This window comes from Mya arenaria, chromosome 12 (genome assembly GCF_026914265.1).
Source record: "Mya arenaria isolate MELC-2E11 chromosome 12, ASM2691426v1".
NCBI lineage: Eukaryota > Metazoa > Mollusca > Bivalvia > Myida > Myidae > Mya > Mya arenaria.
Window position 1 is genome coordinate 15,714,132 of NC_069133.1, and position 21,791 is coordinate 15,735,922.

General features: G+C 35.1%; 2 protein-coding genes across 2 annotated transcripts; one reads left to right on the plus strand and one right to left on the minus strand.

Annotated features, from left to right (window-relative positions):
• Positions 1-1,203: 1,203 nt before the first annotated feature.
• LOC128210491 (acanthoscurrin-1-like) lies at positions 1,204-1,963 on the plus strand. The gene is made up of 2 exons (XM_052914838.1): positions 1,204-1,264; positions 1,680-1,963. The coding sequence occupies exons 1-2, from the start codon at positions 1,204-1,206 to the stop codon at positions 1,961-1,963; spliced, it is 345 nt and encodes a 114-aa protein (XP_052770798.1).
• Positions 1,964-7,955: 5,992 nt separating this feature from the next.
• On the minus strand, positions 7,956-20,572 carry LOC128212128 (ectonucleoside triphosphate diphosphohydrolase 7-like). Its single transcript, XM_052917411.1, has 11 exons — positions 20,441-20,572; positions 19,437-19,807; positions 18,344-18,494; positions 16,666-16,835; positions 16,339-16,472; positions 15,388-15,487; positions 14,334-14,526; positions 12,424-13,393; positions 11,514-11,596; positions 10,682-10,843; positions 7,956-9,977 (listed from the first exon to the last, which is right to left on the minus strand). The coding sequence occupies exons 1-11, from the start codon at positions 20,455-20,457 to the stop codon at positions 9,710-9,712; spliced, it is 2,619 nt and encodes an 872-aa protein (XP_052773371.1). The 5' UTR covers positions 20,458-20,572; the 3' UTR covers positions 7,956-9,709.
• Between the last annotated feature and the right edge of the window lie 1,219 nt (positions 20,573-21,791).

Consider the following 21,791-nt stretch of genomic DNA (forward strand, 5'->3'; position numbering starts at 1 on the left):
ATTGCTAACAATCAGTGAAGGCTAGTATTTCTCTAGTTGTAATGCTAAGTTGCATTTGTTGAAATGGTATGTTACGTGTCAGACAAGTGAGAGCTACAGTGTTGTATTTGTTGAATTGGTATGTTACGTGTCAGACACGTGAGAGCTACAGTGTTATATTGTATTTGTTGAATTGGTATGTTACGTGTCAGACACGTGACAGCTACAGTGTTATATTGTATTTGTTGAATTGGTATGTTACGTGTCATACACGTGACAGCTACAGTATTATATTGTATTTGTTGAATTGGTATGTTACGTGTCATACACGTGACAGCTACAGTATTATATTGTATTTGTTGAATTGGTATGTTACGTGTCAAAGTTCTAGTGTTATGTTGTATTTCTTGAAATATTATGTTGCGAGGTCAGAGTAATAGCGTTATGTTTCATTTGTTGTAATGTTATGTTGCGTGTCAGAGTTATAGTGTTATGTTGTATTTCTTGAAATATTATGTTGCGTGTCAGAGAAATAGTGTTATGTTGCATTTGTTGTAATGTTATGTTGCGTGTCAGAGTAAAAGTGTTTCGTTGGAATGCAATGTTGCGTGTCAGGGTAATAGTGTTATGTTGCATTTGTTGTTATGTTATGTTGCGTGTCAGAGTAGTAGTGATATGTCGATTTGTTGCAATGTAATGTTGCATGTCAGCGTTATAGTGTTATGTTGCATTTGTTGTAATGTTGTGTTGCATGTCAGCGCTTTAGTGTTATGTTGAATTTCTTGAAATGTTATGTTGCGCGTCAGACATATTGTGTTATGTTGTATTTCTTGTAAGAAATATAGTGTTATGTTGGAGTTGTTGTTATGGTATGTTGCGTGTCAGAAATGTAGTGATATGATGCATTTGTTGTGATGGGTTGTTGAGAATCATAGTGTTTCATTTGTTGTGACATATTTGTTGTGTTGTGTTTTATAATGTGACTGTATGTACCGCTGTTTGGCAATGATACATTGCATTTGCTGTAATGTTATTTTGCGTGTTTTAGTTTATGCACTCTAAGGTTGATTGTGTATGTGCTATTTTATGTTATGTTTTGCTATTTTATGTTGTTATGTTATGTTATGCTATGTTATGCGTGTCGTAATGTTATGTTGTATGTTTTGCGTTTCGTAATGTTATGTTGTATGTCTGACATGCTATGTTGCATTATTTCAGTAAATCATGTCGCTCAAGGTCCTGATCTTGGCCGTGGTGGCCACCGTTGCTACCGCCAATATGTATGGTACGTCAACCATTTCCGGATTCTCAAGACTTTTCATCCCGTAGGACGACATCCGAATTCCTAGATCCTAATTTGTTATTGCCAACAGAATACGTATTTCGACCGTTTCTTTTATTTTTCTCATTTTCGGATATATTTTTTTTACACTTACATGTACCCATACCAAATCGTGACGGTTTTCAGAGAGATAATAAAATATAATATGAAGACATATTTTGCAGTCAAATCTGAACCAATAGTTATATATTTGTATGCCTTAAATAAACATATGTTCGTGATGATTTCAAAACGAATAGAATATATGGCAGAAAAATCGTTACATTATATGAAGTTTCCAAACTGTTTCAATTTGCCTAATATGATGATTAAAGTCCGGCTGCAACAGCGTTTAATTAATACAAATTTGCATTTTCAGGCAGTTACGGAGGAGGCGGTTATGGAGGTGGCCTTGGAGGCTGGGGCGGGGGCCTTAGCGGTGGCTGGGGCGGGGGCTGGGGTGGGGGCCTTAGCGGGGGCTTTGGCGGCCATGGCGGAGGCTGGGGTGGAATTGGTGGCGGATACGGCGGCTATGGTGGATATGGCGGCGGTCTTAGCGGATTCGGAGGCGGTCTTGGTGGACTAAGCGGCGGTTTCGGTGTAATAGGCAGCGGTTTTGGTAGAATCGGCGGCGGCCATGGTGGATACGGCAGAAGCTACTAGAGGTAGACAACTCAAATCAATTGCATAACACTTTGACAAGTTGTCCGTAGGTTATCTTTCATTCGGAACTCCTCGGCCGTTTTTATCGAAAACAACCTCGGATGTATGCTTGCACATCAGTAGAAGTAGTTCGTAATTTTTAAATTATCTTAATCAAATGTAGTGTTTAGCTAATATTTATTGATCTTATTTTAAATTGATTGCCAGTGAAGTGTATTATTGCAAACAAAATTAAGATTCCCAAGGGTAATGTCATTTAATTAAACTGTTAAATAAAATGACTACGCGATTTACTTGCAGCAGGCTTAAACGTTCCGCTTTTTGAGAATGTACATCCGAGTTTGTTTTCGATAACAATGGCCGAGGCGTTCCGAATGGCATATTTAATCACTTTGATTCGTTCATAGTACATGTAAAAGTGGATTACTATTGACATTTTGGCTATTTTTAACTTAACCAAATATATTTTACCAGTTCTAATACACTTTTTCTGTAATGTAGTAGTTCTGACCGAAACAGTTGCGGTAAACACACACTAAACGGAACCATGTTTTCCAGTGCATTATGGGCTACTTTGGCGGTTTGCGTTTTTGCGTTTATACAAGCAGATACACGTTTTGGATAAAATTGACGTTCGTGATGTTCTTACATTTTTAAACTGCAGTATTTCATAGCTATTTTTGGAATGACCTGTGATAAATCTGAAGAAAAAAATAATATTTTAGGTTAAGTGTCACCTGTGGGGTATTATTGGTCCCAGGTGTCACTATGTTTTAAAGGTCACATGCCACCGTTGAAACAGAGAGTTAGTCCCCATTAAATTACTGTGTAATCACAGTCCTGAGTTTTACAAGACCACGTATCCGCCATTCGTTACGTTAGCGTTGTGTTTACCTTATATGATATCGTATACATGGTATATGTACATGTTTGTGTAATATATTTTTTTTTCCATTTCAGTAACACAATTTCAATACACATAGATGACCGACATTCGTTATTTTATATTGTTTTTGAAATAAATGTATTTGAAACTTCATGCTTATGTTTCTTTATTTAATGGTGGACTTATGGTATGAAAACCTACTTATGCAATCAGGAACGTATAAGGTTCGACCCTAAGTTGTGAACATTTGAGTCTAAGCAGTTTCTTTATAAGAGCTGGGAGGATAAGTTATCTACTATAAGTACTTAGTATGGACACGAATACCATAGGTCCCTGCAAGATCGAGTGGGGTTAATTTTGTGTATGTTTTTTTTAAATGCGAGTGTTGTGCATTTGCACGCAAGTAAGTGAACACTTACATAACTTAAATAATGTAAGAAAATACTTATGCCAGGATTCAAGTCCTTAATGAAAACATAGCATGAAAATAATGGTATACACCCCCCCCCCCCCACACACACACTTTAATGTTTAAGAAAATAAAGAAACAACATAAATAGCTGTATGTGAATTGCTTTATCATAAATAGCCATGCCATGTTACCGTATTAAAGTCTTAGTATCCGCATCAGTATGGTTCATCCACTGGAAGTGTTCAAACTGCCTACCAAGTTTGAGGTTCCGAAGTGTTTATCGGTGGTTGACTTTAACCTTTGATTCACTGATCTTAAAATAGATAAGGGTCATGTGAGTGTCATGAACAATCTAATTTCCAGGTTGGAGGTCCCTGGATCCCACAGTTTGTCAATTATTGATTAGAAATGTTTTTCAGCTCAAGGTCGCAGCGAATGTGACCTTTGACCCACCGACCTCAAAACCAATAGAGTTCATCGCCTACTATGATTGGAGTCCCTGGGCACAAGCGTTCTTAAGGTATTATTCCTAAACGAATTTAAGCTCAATTACACCACGACCTTGACATTTAATCCACATACTTTAAAACGCTTAGGGTTCATCCGCTGGGCATGACCAACCTGTGTACAAAGTCTGACGTCCCTATGCCACATCGTTCTTCAGTTATTGATCGGAAATGGATTTTAAGATGGTTGTAACCACGACCTTGACCTTCGACACACTGACCTAGAAAATCAAAGGGTCCATCCGTTGGTCAATACTAAGCTGCCTATAAATATCTGGGCCTAGGTCTAGATTTAGAAACGAGTAGGCAGCTCTTAAACACGAGTTCCAGACTCACACCAACTTCTTGAACCTGAGTTACAGACGCACACTGACTTCTTAAACATGCGTTACAAACTCAACCTTACCTCTTACACCTGAGTTACAAACTCATACGAACCTCTTAAATCTTGAGTATCAGACTCATACGAACTTCTTAATTTTGAGTTACAGACTCAAATCAACCTCTTAAACCTGAGTTTCAGACTCACTCGAACCACTTAATTTTGAGTTACAGACTCGCACCAACCTCTTAAACCTAAGTTACAGACTCACACCAACCTCTTTAACCCGAGTTTCAGACCCACACCAACCTCTTAAACCTAAGTTACAGACTCACACCAACCTCTTTAACCCGAGTTTCAGACTCACACCAATCTCTTAAACCTGAGTTACAGACTCACACCAACCTCTTAAACCTGAGTTACAGACTCACACCAACCTCTTAAACCTAAGTTACAGACTCACACCAACCTCTTTAACCCGAGTTTCAGACTCACACCAATCTCTTAAACCTGAGTTACAGACTCGTACGAACCTCTTAAACCTGAGTTCCAAACTCAATTCAATTTCTTGTTCCAGACTCGCACAACTTTCTTGAGTCTGAGCGTCCGACTCACACCAACATTTTAAGCCTGTTTTGAAGACAAAACATCTGAAGAGTAAGTTTCAGACTCGCACCAATGTGTTGAGCCTAATTTATTAAGCCATTTTGAGCCTGTATTCAAGGCTCGCACCGACAGTTTAGTCGAAAGTTTCAGACTCACACCAACTCTTGAGCCCAAATTACAGACTCACAATAACGTCTTAAGCCGGGATTTCATTCTCACACAACGTTTTGACCCCGTGTTGTACTTTCAAACCAACGTCTTGAGCCCGCATTCCGGTCTCACTTCAACGACTTGAGCCCGCATTCCGGTCTCACTTCAACGTCTTGAGCCCGCATTCCGGTCTCACTTCAACGACTTGAGCCCGCATTCCGGTCTCACTTCAACGACTTGAGCCCGCATTCCGGTCTCACTTCAACGTTTGACCCCGTGTTGTACTTTCAAACCAACGTCTTGAGCCCGCATTCCGGTCTCACTTCAACGTCTTGAGCACGCATTCCGGTCTCACTTCAACGACTTGAGCCCGCATTCCGGTCTCACTTCAACGTCTTGAGCCCGCATTCCGGTCTCACTTCAACGACTTGAGCCCGGATTTAATACTTAAACCAACATTTTGTTCAAGTGTTGTATATTCAAACCAACATATTGAGCATGTGTTCCAGAGTCAGAGCGACATCTTGGGCCTAAGTTTCAGATTAACACCAAAGTTTTCAGCCAATGTTCCAAACTAACACCAATCTCATGAGTCCGTGTTCCAGACTCGCACAAACTTCTTGGGCCTAATTTTCAGACTCACACCAATGTCTTCAGTCTGAGTTTCAGAGTCTGACTCTGAAATTCACATTTCTATTAAACTTTAGACCATTGTGAATAACAGCCCAGTTTGAAAACCAGACTGAGAAATGCAAACGTACATTTTGTTGTAAAAATGCTATTCCAAGATTTTTTTTATCAAAATTGATGTATTTGTTACAATTTGTTCTACAGGCAGGCATCATCTTTTGTTAAAATCAGTTATATTATACATGTTCTAAAAATTTTAAGAATTCAGATTTCAGAGTCTGAGTCTCAAATGGGTCAGAATGAAATGCATATAACATAGAGATAGACTAATGCATATAACATAGAGATAGACTAATGCATATAACATAGAGATAGACTAATGCATATAACATAGAGATAGACTAATGCATATAACATAGAGATAGACTAATGCATATAACATAGAGATAGACTAATGCATATAACATAGAGATAGACTAATACATATAACATAGAGATAGACTAATACATATAACATAGAGATAGACTAATACATATAACATTGAGATAGACTAATACATATAACATAGAGATAGACTAATACATATAACATAGAGATAGACTAATGCATATAACATAGAGATAGACTAGTGCATATAACATAGAGATAGACTAATGCATATAACATAGAGATAGACTAATACATATAACATAGAGATAGACTAATACATATAACATAGAGATAGACTAGTGCATATAACATAGAGATAGACTAATGCATATAACATAGAGATAGACTAATGCATATAACATAGAGATAGACTAATACATATAACATAGAGATAGACTAATGCATATAACATAGAGATAGACTAATGCATATAACATAGAGATAGACTAATGCATATAACATAGAGATAGACTAATGCATATAACATAGAGATAGACTAATGCATATAACATAGATATAGACTAATGCATATAACATAGAGATAGACTAATGCATATAACATAGAGATAGACTAATGCATATAACATAGATATAGACTAATGCATATAACATAGATATAGACTAATGCATATAACATAGAGATAGACTAATGCATATAACATAGATATAGACTAATGCATATAACATAGAGATAGACTAATGCATATAACATAGAGATAGACTAATGCATATAACATAGAGATAGACTAATGCATATAACATAGAGATAGACTAATGCATACAGCAAAGGTGACTCACACTAAGTGTATATTGGCCAATAACTGGTTCCTACCCAGAGAACTGAATCTTGAAAATGATATAACTTTCAGCTTACTTCATAATTTAGCTAAAAGGAATAAGTATAAACAAGACCAACTAGCAATTGCTTTTAATAACTTATTAACAATGCATAAAAATACATTCAACGATATATTACCCTATGTGTAAGGTTATTTCCATCTTTGGTTTCTTCCCTTAATACGCCCTCGTTCACCTTATATACTGTACAGATCATAAACCACAAAACACGCTGTTTTAATATTTGTAACAATTGTAAACATGATTCATATTGCAAAATAATCATTCTGAATTCAGATGTGTCACCTGTCCAGAGCCCTCATATTTTTCAAATATAGGTCACAAAGTCCTTGACCTATTACCCATATAATAAACATGGATCATCAACTGACCATACTCAATGTTCATACCAAATTTGAGGACTCTACACCAAACCGTTGCTTTGGATACAAAAATGTAATGCTGCCAATGTGAATGCGGACAGTGACGTCAAGCTGGACAAAGTAATCCCTACATGTCCGCTATGCTTAGCAGGAGACACAAAAAACAATGCTGCAATATCACAATAAAATGAAATATATCACATAATTATTGATAACATGAAATCTAAGTAGAAACAGAGTCATAAGGGTTCAGTGCCATAAAGGCCCAAGTAAAAAAGACCCAGGGTCAGAAAGACCCAGTGCCAGAAAGGACCAAGAGAAAAAGACCCTGGGTCAGAAAACTCCAGTGCCAGAAAGGACCAAGACAAAAAGACCCAGGGTCAGAAAACTCCAGTGCCCGAGAGAACCAAGTGAATAAGACCCATGGTCAGAAAACTCCAGTGCCAGAGAGGACCAAGAGAAAAAACTCCAGTGCCAGAAAGGACCAAGACAAAAAGACCCAGGGTCAGAACGATCCAGTACCAGAAAGGACCAAGCCAAAATGGCAGTATAAAAATGCATATTTTTTATGTTTTGCTAAAAAAATAGTTATAAATTAGTAAGTAAATGTAAGTAAATCAACATAAAGACCCAACATAACATTTCTTTAGGTTTAACACCTGGATGATAACTTGCTGTTGAAGTCTTTCTACGGAACGTAACAAAAGTCATATGTTTTAACACATCCTAATCCTTATTGGACCTGTTCACATTCAGACATACTTTCAGACATCGAAACAATTCATTATCTTTGAAATATGAACATTTTTTGGCAACAAAAATATGACATCAATATTTATATTCTAGCTTTAATGTTCACAACTATTTCAAAATGTGACAGAAAATGCTCTATTTTGCCAAAAAGCTTAGAAACCCTTTTGAAAATAGAATCATTTAAGGCTTGTATTTACAAAATTCTGTTAAAATATTTTTCAGCCACTTACCGGTACTTTTCATATTTGTTCATAAAAGATAGAAAAATAATTAAATTTCAACAAGTTTTAAAAAATAATTTCCAATATAAAATCTGTAAGTTTGTTTAATACTGATATCACAAACTCTCATGTTGGCAAGCATTGTGCGGTGAACTAAAAGTCTTACGAAGTCTTACCATAATTATCAAGTTTATCAACAATTGTACAATAAGTCATGTAAGTCATTTTTGAAGGTAACAACTTCAATAATACGTGTACATGTTAGTATCTTTGAATGTATCAACTTGATCAACAATTGTACATGTTAGTCATTTTTGAAGGTAACAACTTCAATAATACATGTACATGTTAGTAATCTTTGAATGTATCAACTTGATCAACAATTGTACATGTAAGTCATCCTTGAATGTATCAAATTTATCTACAATTTAACATGCTTTCTTTGAATTTATAGCCAACCGGATAGACATTTCCAGTGAATTCAGCTATGCTGGAAAAAAATTAAAAGATGTTATATTGAAGGAAATTCTTGATGTATGCAGTGAATAAAAACTACTGCGCTTCATGACATCAGTAAACATCATTGCACGTCATTTCGTGAAATGTACAAACAAAATTCTATGTCTTTTTTTACAAAAAAATATATTTAAGGAATTCTAGAACAAAATAGAAATGTGTGTCCAGTCCGAATTGAATAAGCGACCCCGCGTGCTAATGCATAGCCAGTTACTCGGCAAGCCTCATAACCTGGCAACGCAGCTGCCCTCAGGTAAGATTTTTTACCCGGACCGGAAACACATAACAGATATTTTAAGTATCAACTTCATCAACAATTCATCATTTCAGTCATCTTTGAATGTATAAAGTTTTTCATTCAAGTTCATCAACAATAAAAGATACAACTGAGCAGAAATTGAAGCCAAAGTAAAATTTACTCCATACATATTATAAAAATCTTCATTTATATAGTAGCAGGAAAAAGAAACTATGCATACAAACTTCATTCTCGTACACAAGAGCGATGATGCTTTGCGCACAACAGTTAGATTTATCATTATCAAACCTCTGATGTATGAGAATGAAAAACCTGTGCATGAACTTTGTATAAATTGAAATCAATTCCATGGGTGATTGCATATTGATCACTTCAATTAAGGAATGAATTGCATAATTGATTTTATTATCGGATTATGAGTGTAGAACATTGAAACACTACTGACAAGAAAACATTTAACAAAAAATAAATTAACACTGATATATGTATCTGTGCTAATCACGTAACTTTGAAAATGGCAATATTCGCACTATAAAATGGTAAACCATTATGCGCAATTTTTAAACAGGTTAACTCAGCTGGACACCACACAAAATATTCTTTAAATCATGTAAAACTATGTATTATCAGTGTCATACTACATGTAGCTTGTATTGATAATTCTAGGCTTGTCTCGTGGAAATAATGTTTTTGCCGATTTTTGGACAATCTGGAGTCTAACCCCTTTAATTGTCATAATAATAATATTGTACTGCATGCCCAGTTTCTTAATTCAGTTAGTTATTATTTCAACATTTCATAAAATAATTCCCTAAAAAATAAGGCCCTGACATTGTCATCTGTCTGGGTAAGTATAATTATCTAGAAGTCTGACGCCTGATTCCACCTGGTCCATGTCTGTCATGAAGTACGACATCGACGGTACCTGCTTTAAGTCTGACCGCCCGGCTTTCTGAGAACACAAACGCAGTCTACGCATGTACACTATGATCGCCATAACAACGATAAGGAAACACACGAGTAACAGATACTCGTTATACAAGATATGAGAAGAATTCATCCACGATGGTTTGAATTTCGCCTGCTGACGATCTTGAATTTCCCTGAAATAAAAAATGCAACGCTGTAACATTTCATCATTTTTTTTCATTAAAGGACTGCTGAAACAAATCGGTGTACATGTTCTCTATACACCAAGTTCTTAAGTCAATGTCCAAAAACTAAAGTTATCTTTTTTCTTTAAAGGGACTAGACACAAGATGATACATATACACACTATAAACTTGGAAAGCATTGTGCGTTATCTTTATAGGGGTAAACTCAGCCATAAAATATTCTTTAAATCATGTAAAATAATGTATTATCGGCCTCATAGTAGCCAAATTGACAATTCTAAGCTTGTTTTGAGGAAATACTGTATTTGCTGATTTTGGGTCCATCTGGTGTCTAGTCTCTTTAAAGAGCCGCTGAAACAAATCAGTGTACATGTACACTGTACACCAAGTTGTTCAAAAGTAAATGATCAGAAACTATAATGCCCATAAAACATCTAGTTAAGGTCAACAAGACCTTGCCCTTTGAACTATCGACCCCAACATCTATAGGGTTCACTAACTGACCATGACCAGAATTCAGACTTGAATGTGTTGGGCATAGTGCTATGTTTTTTTGTATTTCAGTTGTGTTGAATGTTCGTCATCTCAAAGTTTTTCTCCAAGTTTCGCCATAGAGGGTTTTGACTGTGTTTTTTATTATTTCAAAAAAGAGAGGAAAATATAATATCCAAAAGGCAATATATGGTGTAAACCTGAGAGGTAGATATCTGGTCCTGTGAATGAGGGCCCCGAGGGTCCACTGTACATCCCGGTTGTGTATAAACTGTGCAGAGTGTAGGCCCTTGTAGTTCTCCGGGAAATTGAGGCCCTTATGGAGCACCGTAGTCATCCACGCTGACTTGAAACACTCCATCCTGGGGGAAAAGGGAGACATCATTTTAAATTACAGCCAAGAAAGAAATATAATGTAGTACACTTTATGATGATATAGGACTATCTGCCTTATGATACGGAGCAGAATGATATTGATAAATTGATATATTATGATTTGGAGCAGAACAATATTGGTAAATCAATTTATATTATGATACAGAGCAGAATGATATTGATAAATCGATAAATTATGATACGGAGCAGAATAATGTTGGTAAATCGATACATTATGATACAGAGCAGAATGATATTGGTAAATCGATATATTATGTTGTATATGGAGCAGAATGATAATGGTAACTCAATATATTATGATACAGAGCAGAATGATACTGGTAAATCGATATATTATGATACGGAGCAGAATGATTTTGGTAAATTGATATATTATGATACAGAGCAGAATGATATTGGTAAATCGATAAAATATTATACGGAGCAGAGTAATGTTGATAAATTGATACATTATGATAGGGAGCAGAAGCGATACGCTAGAAAAATGTCGAAAAAGCAGTGCACAGTGGAAACATCTGTATAAGATCTTTCAACAAAGGGATGACATGTTAAAAAATAACAATTAGACTCTAAAACTGTGTTCACTCAGTCTACCGGGTATGCAACTCAAATCATCTTAATTGGTTATACACGTACCTGAATCTCTCGGCATCCGCCTTTGGATACAAGTCTTTCTTGTGCTGACTTTGTAGAAAAGACCACTTCTTGGAGCAAAAATCCTATAAAACAATGGAACGCTTCATGTATAAGGAAAAAGAAAACTCATGTACACTGTATGGGATATAAACATTCCTTGGGACCTATTCATAAAGCTTCTGTTATGTTTTAAACCTAGTTGAAATAAAACTAAGCATAGCTGAAGCAATTCCATCAAACCATGTTAGAATTAATATCACGTGTGTCAGTCAATGGAACTTCCAGAGCAGTTAAGTTTTAAAAGTTAAAAAAAATGATGTTAACAGCTTTGTCAACTTTATCAAAGTTCTGAACAGATCACCCATTGTGTCTTTAACATTATAACAAAGTTTAAAAAGCTTTTTGGCCTTGGAAGATTGAAAAATTATTTTATGTCAAATTTCAGTTAAAATGAAGAGCAAATAATACACAAACTGTGAACTCTTTATGAACAATACATTTTTTGTCATTTATTTTACATACCGGTAGAAGTATTTTCATGTAGCAAGCAAATATTTTGAAATCAATAAGATCGTTAAATAAGGTCAACTGACATCAAAATTTAACATAATTGTGAATGGAGGCATCAGGGAACTAGCTTATTCGTGGGTCGGAATATCTCGATTATTACCTTATGAAAACTACTTTTATAATATTCATGTAGCAAAACCATCAAAAAGCTTATTGACTATCATCAAGTACTTATGTAATGTTATCAATAAGAACCGGCTGCCGGCCAAAATCAATCGGCAATTTGGAAAAATAAGTGTATTTTGAGAAGAATAAGTAGTAGCTGGTCGGTTACTTTACTATTTGAGACAGTTCAACCAAACTTATTGAGAACCCTGCTTATGTCAGAAACTGATCTTACCTTTGCATGAGTCTCGAATATTTCTGATTCATAGAGCCCGCCAATTCTGAACACATCCTCCATGGTGTACCAAAACTCAGAGAACCCATAGAACTGGGTATTATGGTAAGATATAGTAGGCTGGTGTACACCATTCATAGAACATGGAGACACACTACATGCTTTACTTTGATTCAACAATGGTTCAAGAAGTCTTTTACACTCTTCATAGTTGCCTGTGCCCGCAAAGGTCACATTTTTTACCTTGGGGTCAAGGTGAAGATCCTCAAGGTCACGGGCTGGCAAGGTAAGTCCGACCTGCAGACATGGGTCAGCTATGTTTTTGAAGGGGTCAAAAACTAGGACCCCATGGGATGGAGGGATATCAGGCTTGTCACTTTGATCTCTTGGATCTTTAGGAATGTCACGTTGTGTTTGTTGCCTTTTGATTTCTTTATTGTCTTCCTTCTGGGGAATATTTGGTAACATATGTTCATTATTTACCACAGGTGCTTGAACAATATCTAGTCCCTTATTAACCACAGGTGCTTGTAAAACATCTTGTCCCTTATTCACCACAGGCACTTGTAAAATATCATGTCCCTTATTTACCACAGGCACTTGTACACTGCTGCGTATTACATTACCTCCCTCTATGTTACCTCGCACTAAATTTCCTACTGCTGTGTCCCCCTCAACAATCTTTTCTTCTTTTTCTTTTGTTATTTTAATGTCATTTCCCCTCTGACTATAATCTGATGGTAACTTATTTCTTTGTAAACTTTTATCAGGTGATTGTAAGTTTCTTGTTAAATCGATATTCTGTGGACTTTTATCACTATCTTGCCAACCATTACCCCTGTTCTGCATAGCTGTGTCTGAAGCAGGCACGTAACCTGCCTGTGGAATCCCGGCATGTCCGACTGCTGGTGCTAACATTTCTTTGGGTGGGGCAATTTGGTGCGGATTTTTTACTGATTTCTTGAATAGTCTGAAAACACAACATAGCATTAAAAACTTATTTTCAAATCCTAAAAAAATGGTTTGAATTGTTACAATGAGAAACCATTTAGTAAATACCACATCATATACCACATTGCACAGTCACAATAAGGTTGCAGAAAATATGCATACGATTATAATAAGACTTGCTAGTCAATCATAATGCCCTCTAGTTGTTACTCTGTCAGAAAATTAGCATTGTTTATCAATAGTTGTATAAAGTCTTTAATGAAAGTGAAGATAAACATACTAAATTTTGCACTGTGGCCATTGTAAGATGGAAATACTGACCTTGACCTTTGTTTGACACCCCTTACCAAATAAGGCATACCTGCCGAGGGCAAACTATCACTCAGTTTCATGGCCTTATGTAAAGCTATTGTCAAGTCATCAAGTTATCAATTTCTAAAGTTATTTTGCAGACAAAGTTTTCAGTGGAGTGTTTAAAGTGTCCTTTACCTTAGACTTACTAAACAATGGGGGTCATCAGCTGGTCAAGTGCAACCTACCACTGGTGTTTCATGGTCCAAGGTAAAACAGTTATTTGTGTTATTGTACAGACAAAGTTTACATGAGCAAAGAGTAATCTTTTGGTCAAGGGCACCCTTTTATTCAAGTTTTATGGCCCTGGATCAAACTGTTTTCAAGTTATTGTGTTGACAAGGTTTTAATAAGACTGATTACTGTTACTGTGACCTTTGACCTACTGATCTCATGATAAACATTAGGGGTCAGCAAGTGGTCAAGTGCAACCTGTCTACCATCCAAACCTGTCTTTGCCCCTTTTTTCTAGAAGGGGTCATAAATATTTGCATGTGTTTTATGACTAATATAAATGAAAATTCACCTGCTTGAGACAAAATGACAGAAGAAAAAACTTGACAAATTTCATTTACTTTTACTATGACAAACCATTTCAAAGCACTTACTGTTTTGCCACTCTTTCTGGTCCATTCATCCTAGATTGATCCCTAATGGCCGATCTTTTCTGCACTGAATGTTTCCCATCCATAGCAGTGCCCGCCACCATAACCTTGTTAATATCTTTGGTTTTTTGACTGTCCTTGATTTTAGATACAAGAAGCTGTTCATATCTCGTCCTAGCCTCGTTTGCCCCATACCCTGTGAGTAGATAGCATAAAGTTTAGGTTGCAACAATAGATATAGGGCTTAAGCCAGGTTTTTAAAAGGTGCTGCAAAAGAGACAGGGTGTTAAGGGAGAAAAAAAAGCATATAGTTTCAGGCTGTATAGAACTTGAATATTATAAAACATACAGAATATGTAGAATGTTTGATTGAAGTAATATATGGTTTCAACTGCCAGATATGTTAGATATGTTAAGTTTGTAAGTATTTATAATCATACATGTATTATAAGTTTTAATCATTACAAAATATATATATTTTAGTCTTCAGCATTTCATTCTATGAAGGCAAAAGAACAGGGTGAAGCACCCTTACATAACTCTTAAGCTAAAGACCAAAAATAGATTGTGTGGTGCTTCCATACCCACATGTTAATCTTTTTATTTTCATCCTAACCCATGAATTTCTTAATGAATAACTCAAAATATATTATAATTAACAAGAGAGCTGGTGAGAAAAGACGAACACTCCACAGTTACACCAAGGCTGTAAAAAAACTAGACTTTGTTTTAATTTATTCAAATAGCAAATCAATATTTGTCCATAATCAACCAAGAATTTGGATGCTTGCAGAGCTGGGTCAGTATTTATAAAACATCATACTGGTAAGTCATTTGTTAATTTAAGTCAATTGCCTAAAATTTTCAAAATCAAATAAAACAAAGTTGTTAGTGTTTATAACATTAAAGTATGTACTTTCAATAACAGCAATAAAAAAGAAGAAATTCTGAAATAATCATGTTATAACATCATATGATTAGAGATACATAACTTAAGTAAGAAAATAACTTAAGTAAGGTAATGACTTAAGGCGCATTATGAATATCGTTTTACTACCTAGAAATGTAGTGACATACACCCTGTATGTATGTTCCCTATCGTAGGCCAAACACCCCAGGCTGAACTCCGCAATCAGATGTTTCGGAATTGCGTCCACCTGCATTATGAAAGAAGACATAAAATATGAAATTAAAAAAAAATCTTTGACACAGAAGCATCACGTCAGATTTGATCAGATATAACACCCATGGGTGAAAAGTTTGAAACCTCAAAAATACTAAAAATAGGGAGTTCATTAATAAAATGCCATTCGTTCAGTACATTATACTGATGTTATATTAACACCAGAAGGTAACAAGCAACATATAGGTTTTGATACCCCACGCAGTATCATGTCTAATTTTACTGAGACCTAAGGCTTCAAATCAACTGGCTATTCAATGTAAAACCCAAAATTTACTGGTTTCCAAAATTGACTGATTTCTCTATTAAAATTATTTCTTCTAGACAAAGTCTTGAATTGAATACTAAAATAATGTATTATTAAAAGAAAAACTACTAAATTAAGATTTCTGTAAATGGCACTACCATTAAATATCCTCTAATTTAACCAGGCCCCAATTTCTTGTGAATTTAATGTTAATGAAACTCATCTATTGAAATCTCATAACTGTGGTTACATAAAGTGTATAATAAAAAAAATTGGAAGTATTTCGTCTCAGCGCATGACTCATCTGGCATGAGGGTGCCAGATGGAGTTTTTCAGCACGGCTGAATTAACCGAAAATGCATATACAGTGTGCTAGAATATTATTTCTTTCATACAAATTGTCTACTTAACCACCCTTTTAAGGGTTTTTGACTTTTAAAGGACCTTAATTTAATGATAATCATTTTTGGTTTATAAAATCAAGTTAAAGGAAGATAAATTTGTTTGCTAATACATGTACTTCAACCCGTTACACCTAAGATAGTTGGAGAAATTGGGGTCCCGGGGTATTAACATACATTAGCAGTGATCTCATATGCGATCTGCATTGATCCCCCGCCCATGTCCATCATTCCGACCGTCCTTCGGCGTACATGCTGCGTCACATCCCCGTTCTCTCCTAGGACATCCACTGCAACCAATGGGTGGTCATCTGCAAACATAAGGGATTTTACTATTTATAGCCAGTGATAAAATTTTGCAAAAGCTCACAAGCCCTGCACGCCCACAAGCCTTGAACTTGTAAAATGCCTTCTGGGTTTGCTCAAATTCTGTTCATTATATACATGTTACGGGGCTTGTAAAAATAATATGGCTTTCACTGAAGAGTCTGTGTTATATCTTACATCTATCCTCATCCCCGTGTTTGAACTTCTGGAGGGCATAGTTGGCCGCTATCCATGCATAGACACCCTCCTGCTTCCCGCTTATCACCTCAAAGTTGTTCTCCGACACCACAAAATCATATTTCTTTGGTATGTCTCGCTGTAAGTCCTGTAGTATGGCATTCTGAGACCTATAATAGAGTTGAATGTAAAACAAAAGAAAGAATTTCTCCATTTAGGCCGAAACAATACCGGTAATATTCAGATTCTCAAGCACCGCTGCATTCATTTTCAGTAGCACACACCACAGAATGCTTTTTCATGCATTATTTAAAACTATGAGTGTATCATTTGGTTCAAAACATTTATGTTTCCTTTTTACTTTTTAATTTCAATATTTATGATAAATGGCTTCAGTTTTTATATAAAAATAATGTTGAAATAAAAATATCCACATTCTCTCCCCACTTATAAAAACAATGTGCATAACAAACTTTTAATTTTTTAGTTTTTCTTGCCCTAACTTACAACATTAACATATATTTAAGAGATGAAGAAAAACCACCTGTTTGTATGAATCTATTAATGTGTATATTAAGCAAGTAGAAATAATCTTAATTTACTAATTTTATATTCTTTGACTCTATTCACTTAATTTTAAGATTAAAATTCAAGTGTTAGATTAGACTGTAAAACAAACTAGGAAATGGACTGAATGGAATTTCTGAGGTGTGTCAAGAGTTAAAATTTGGTCTTTTTCATCCAGTCATTTTGATGACTCATCTGATGTCAAATATATCTTAAATAACATAAAATTAAAAAGAACATTTTTACTGTTACTCAACAAGTTCTGCTTTTCATATAATTACGATTAAACTACTAATAATGAAACTACTTACAATACTAATAGTTTGTTATCATTACTTTAGTGTCCAAATTGTTAATATTTAGTTCTGAAAAATGACTTTCATAACAATATGTCCACTAAATATCAAATATATAGTTAATAAATGTAAAAGAAACCAGGTTGTACGCAAAGTCATCAAAGGCAACTCTGTCAAACAAAAGGGGGGAGTGGGGCGGAAAAGGGGGGAGTGGGGCGGAAAAGGGGGGAGTGGGGCGGAAAAGGGGGGAGTGGGGCGGAAAAGGGCAGACTCTTGAGTAGGTAGACGAATTTCTATTAGGAAACTTATGGCACTAGTTTGACAATGTATATTTCTTTGAGTTTCCATTTTAAATTTATTTCATAAATTCTTAATTGTATTCTTTAATGCTATGACACTATTGTATGCAAGCATTAGACTGAAATCAACATATTGATGTTTATGTCACATCTTTTGCAATATTTTCATATTTTTTTTATATTTATATACTAGTCCATAACAATGTATTTTGTCAATAGAAAACAATTTGCTAATATCTTGTGCTTCATGTACAACAAAATGCTATATTTTTGCATGACAATGTGCTCATTAAATGCAATTTAAGGCTCTTTAAATGCTTAAACCCTATGAGCTTCAGGGGTCTTGGCCCCCACAAGGGCACTGCCCTGGACCCATAAGGGGGCCTTTCGCGGCCCCCTTAGCCCCCCGCGAAAAAGTGGCGACAACTTTTTAGAACCCAGGGGGAACCCTGAGAGTGGATCTTTGCCTTGCTATTTGGGTCTAGAGCACTGTATACTATGTGTACATGTACTCACTCCTCAGGTAGCAATCTCATGCCAGCTGTAGCCAGTATGTATAGCAGGGTCTCCTTGTGTTGGTCGCGGGGAATGAATGAGCCCGCATAGTTCAACAGGGGCTCAAGGTATTCACTTGCCTCCTCGGGATTGTCCTCAAATGTGTCCAAACCTATTAAAGAAATTACACTTTTACTTAAATTGAAAAACAAGTCTCAGTGCTTAGCATGGAGGTGAAGTATATATATTTTTTAATTATGTCACTTTTGAAGTGATCATTATTGACAGTAATATGAAAATAGTTTAATGTTAGTTTAAAAGTACTTAATATAAACAACCCATAACGTGTAAAATAAAATAAAATAAATCTTATAACAAAGAAAAAATGATCTTTAAAGGCATGATTTGATCCATACATATACTTAAAAGAAGAGAACAGCAGAGCGACTGTTCCTCTGTTCTCTGGAATAAGAGGCAAAACTTGACAACCATTAAAGGAAGAAAAATGTGCCTTGCTATACTTAAGTCAGGGCTTCCATTAAGAATTTGAAACTGAAAGTATGAACTTCCTGTCTATCAATATGGGAAGTTTTTCTGTGAAATTTGGAAGTTTAAGTCTCCCGAATACACTTATTTTTCCCCACTGTTTAACAACTAGTATTTAAAAATCAAATAAAAAATTCAGATTTATATTATAATAATTCATTTTACTTCAAGACTAATTGAAATTGTGACCATAAAAGTAATATTGACACCAGGTTTTGATATTTTGAACTTCCAATTTTTCAAATTAGGAAGTTTTCTTCAAAACTGTGGAAGTTTTTGTACTTCCAAGGAATCAATTTTGGAAGTTTTAACCAATTTCTAGGGAATAATATACTTCCAAACTTCCTTTAACGGAAGCCCTGCTTGAGCATATTGTCTCTGGCAACATGTGTACCAAGTTTAATTTAAATATCTTTCACCATTTTTGAGTTATGGCAAAGGTAAATGTTTTTTGTTTTTTTTGCACTATGCCACCAACGTCTATGGCGACTACATCAAAACTAGTCTAAATCTATCAAGATACGCATTTTTTTCTCCGTAAAACTGACAAACCCTATTGGTGTCGTACCTGGGGTAACCTTTTTCACCACAGGTTGATTGTTTTGATCTTTGAGCTGTTGAATACTCAGCAAGTCTGATGGGTTTCCTGAATGTGGAGGCCAAATGTAGACATAAACTCTTGTGCCACTGCTACCACAGTCTAGAACTATCCCATAGTGAACGTTCGGCCCGTAGTTGAAGAACTGAAGATCTGGATCCTTTTTGCCATAGTTTACAGTTGGAAGAAAGTGACGATTGTGAGATGTGGTTTCAGGATCATCCAGGAAAAATGAAGAAATTAAGAGGATTATGAGAATGATGATGAGAATGAGGGCTGCGGAGAGGATTGCCATCTGTCTTGTTGTGAGAAGGTTCCATTGTGGCAGACGCAGGTATATCCTGAAAGATGATAAAAAATTAAACTTATTCACTTGCAATTTGGATTAATGTTGGATTATCACTACAGGCGCCACCAATGAACATAAAAAGGAGCTTTTTTATTTAATCCTTAGTAGGAGAAAATAGGATTTAAACAAAAATATATATATAAGAAGAAAAATAAGTTTTTTTTACATCAGCATTATAAAGCATGTTTCATTAATTTTGAAAATAATTTTTTCAATGTCCTAGACCTATTTTTTAAGATTACACTAAGCGCAGTTAAAAGTTGTTCTGTATTGTTCTATACACCCCTTTGGTTTCATGAGGTAATTGTTTAACACATTAAAATAATCAAAGATAAAACTGATCCATAAATCATTATTTTTTACTTAACTAAACAGTGGAAATAATAAATGCTACACGAAAAGAAGAACAGTTCGGGAAAGCCTGTACACCAAATAAAAAGCTACTACATGTATAAGAGGTAAACTATAAAAAACATAAAACATTTAAGATGGTGCTGTCAACGTAAATGCTGCCTGTGATCCGAAACCTACAAATCCGAAATTACAACAAGATTAGGGCACGAACATATTCATTAGTATTTTGAAATGACACAGTCGAAATAAAATAAGAAACATCGATCTTTACCTAGCCATAGGAAACATGAATCAGATTCTTAGTGAATGATAACAACATTCATGAGAAAACTACATCTAATCCATTGTTTTTACTAGGTTGACGTGTGACAATCCGGAATTGTCCTAGTCTGGTTGCGTGCCCTTGAATGAATGTAGGACGAAGTGAACCACTTCCCAAGTGAACCAGGACTAAGTGAACCACTTGGTGAGACAAAGTGAACCATCTATATGTTATATAGGGAATATTCTCTTAATGAAATATTATGTTTCAGAGTTAATTTTCCTGAGTATAAATGATTTAATAAATAATATGAATAAATTGTTAATCATATCAAAGTGTTGATTTATTAGAATTATGTATTTAAATATACCAATATTTTGAAAAAAGGAAAAGAAAAATGAAAAAAAAAAACACCTTTTTATTTAATCCTTATAAAGAATATATTATCAATTCATCCTACTTTGTTGAATTTTATTCCATATATATGTTCAAAAATTCTCTATTTTTTGTTATTTACACCTCAATCATGTACCGAAAACAAATAAGGGTGGGTGTAATTAATGGATAATTGTACTTTAATTTTAATTGGCCTTATTAATTGGTAAATACTAATTTAACAGCTCACTTACAGAAGCTGTGAACAGACATAGTGACATATGACTCAAACATTTTTTAGTATGAAAGCCTGTATATAAGTTGGCACCGGGTGCAGCCTACCGTTCTACGTTCTGGTTCCACTCCTGCGGACCGAAGCGGAGGACGTCAGACTGGTGTCAGACAACCTTGTAACCAGAAATCAGAGGCAAAAGTACAAGAATATACATGTGGGATAAATATGAAGATGACAACCTCACAACATCTCAACTGCTCAGGGAAGCCAGTCACCTGATTGGTATGGGTCCAATCCCAGCATCAATCGAAAACCGCAGCGAAGATGATGAGTAGTATGACAATAAATTGACTAATTGTGTATTGTGCAGTATGTTGACAATATGTATTCAAGTATTTGTGATCTTCATGTTGATGATATGTATTGTATATCATGTATGTTTCCATATTTACACATGTTGTGTATTGCATTATGAATTATGTATTACCATGTTTTATGCCCATATCATTGAATTTAATTTATTTATATAGTGCTTTTGTTATAACCATGTGCTTTATACATTATTATTATTAACATCAATTATTTGTGCTGTAACATGTGTTGTTCATTTATTGATTTGTAACAAATAATATTAATGCATCTCTTGTATTTATGTTACTATCATAAAAATAGCTACTATATTAATTGTCATGAACCTTAAAAGTCAATTTCTAACAGCTAAATACACAGTGTAGCAAATGTGTGAAGTCT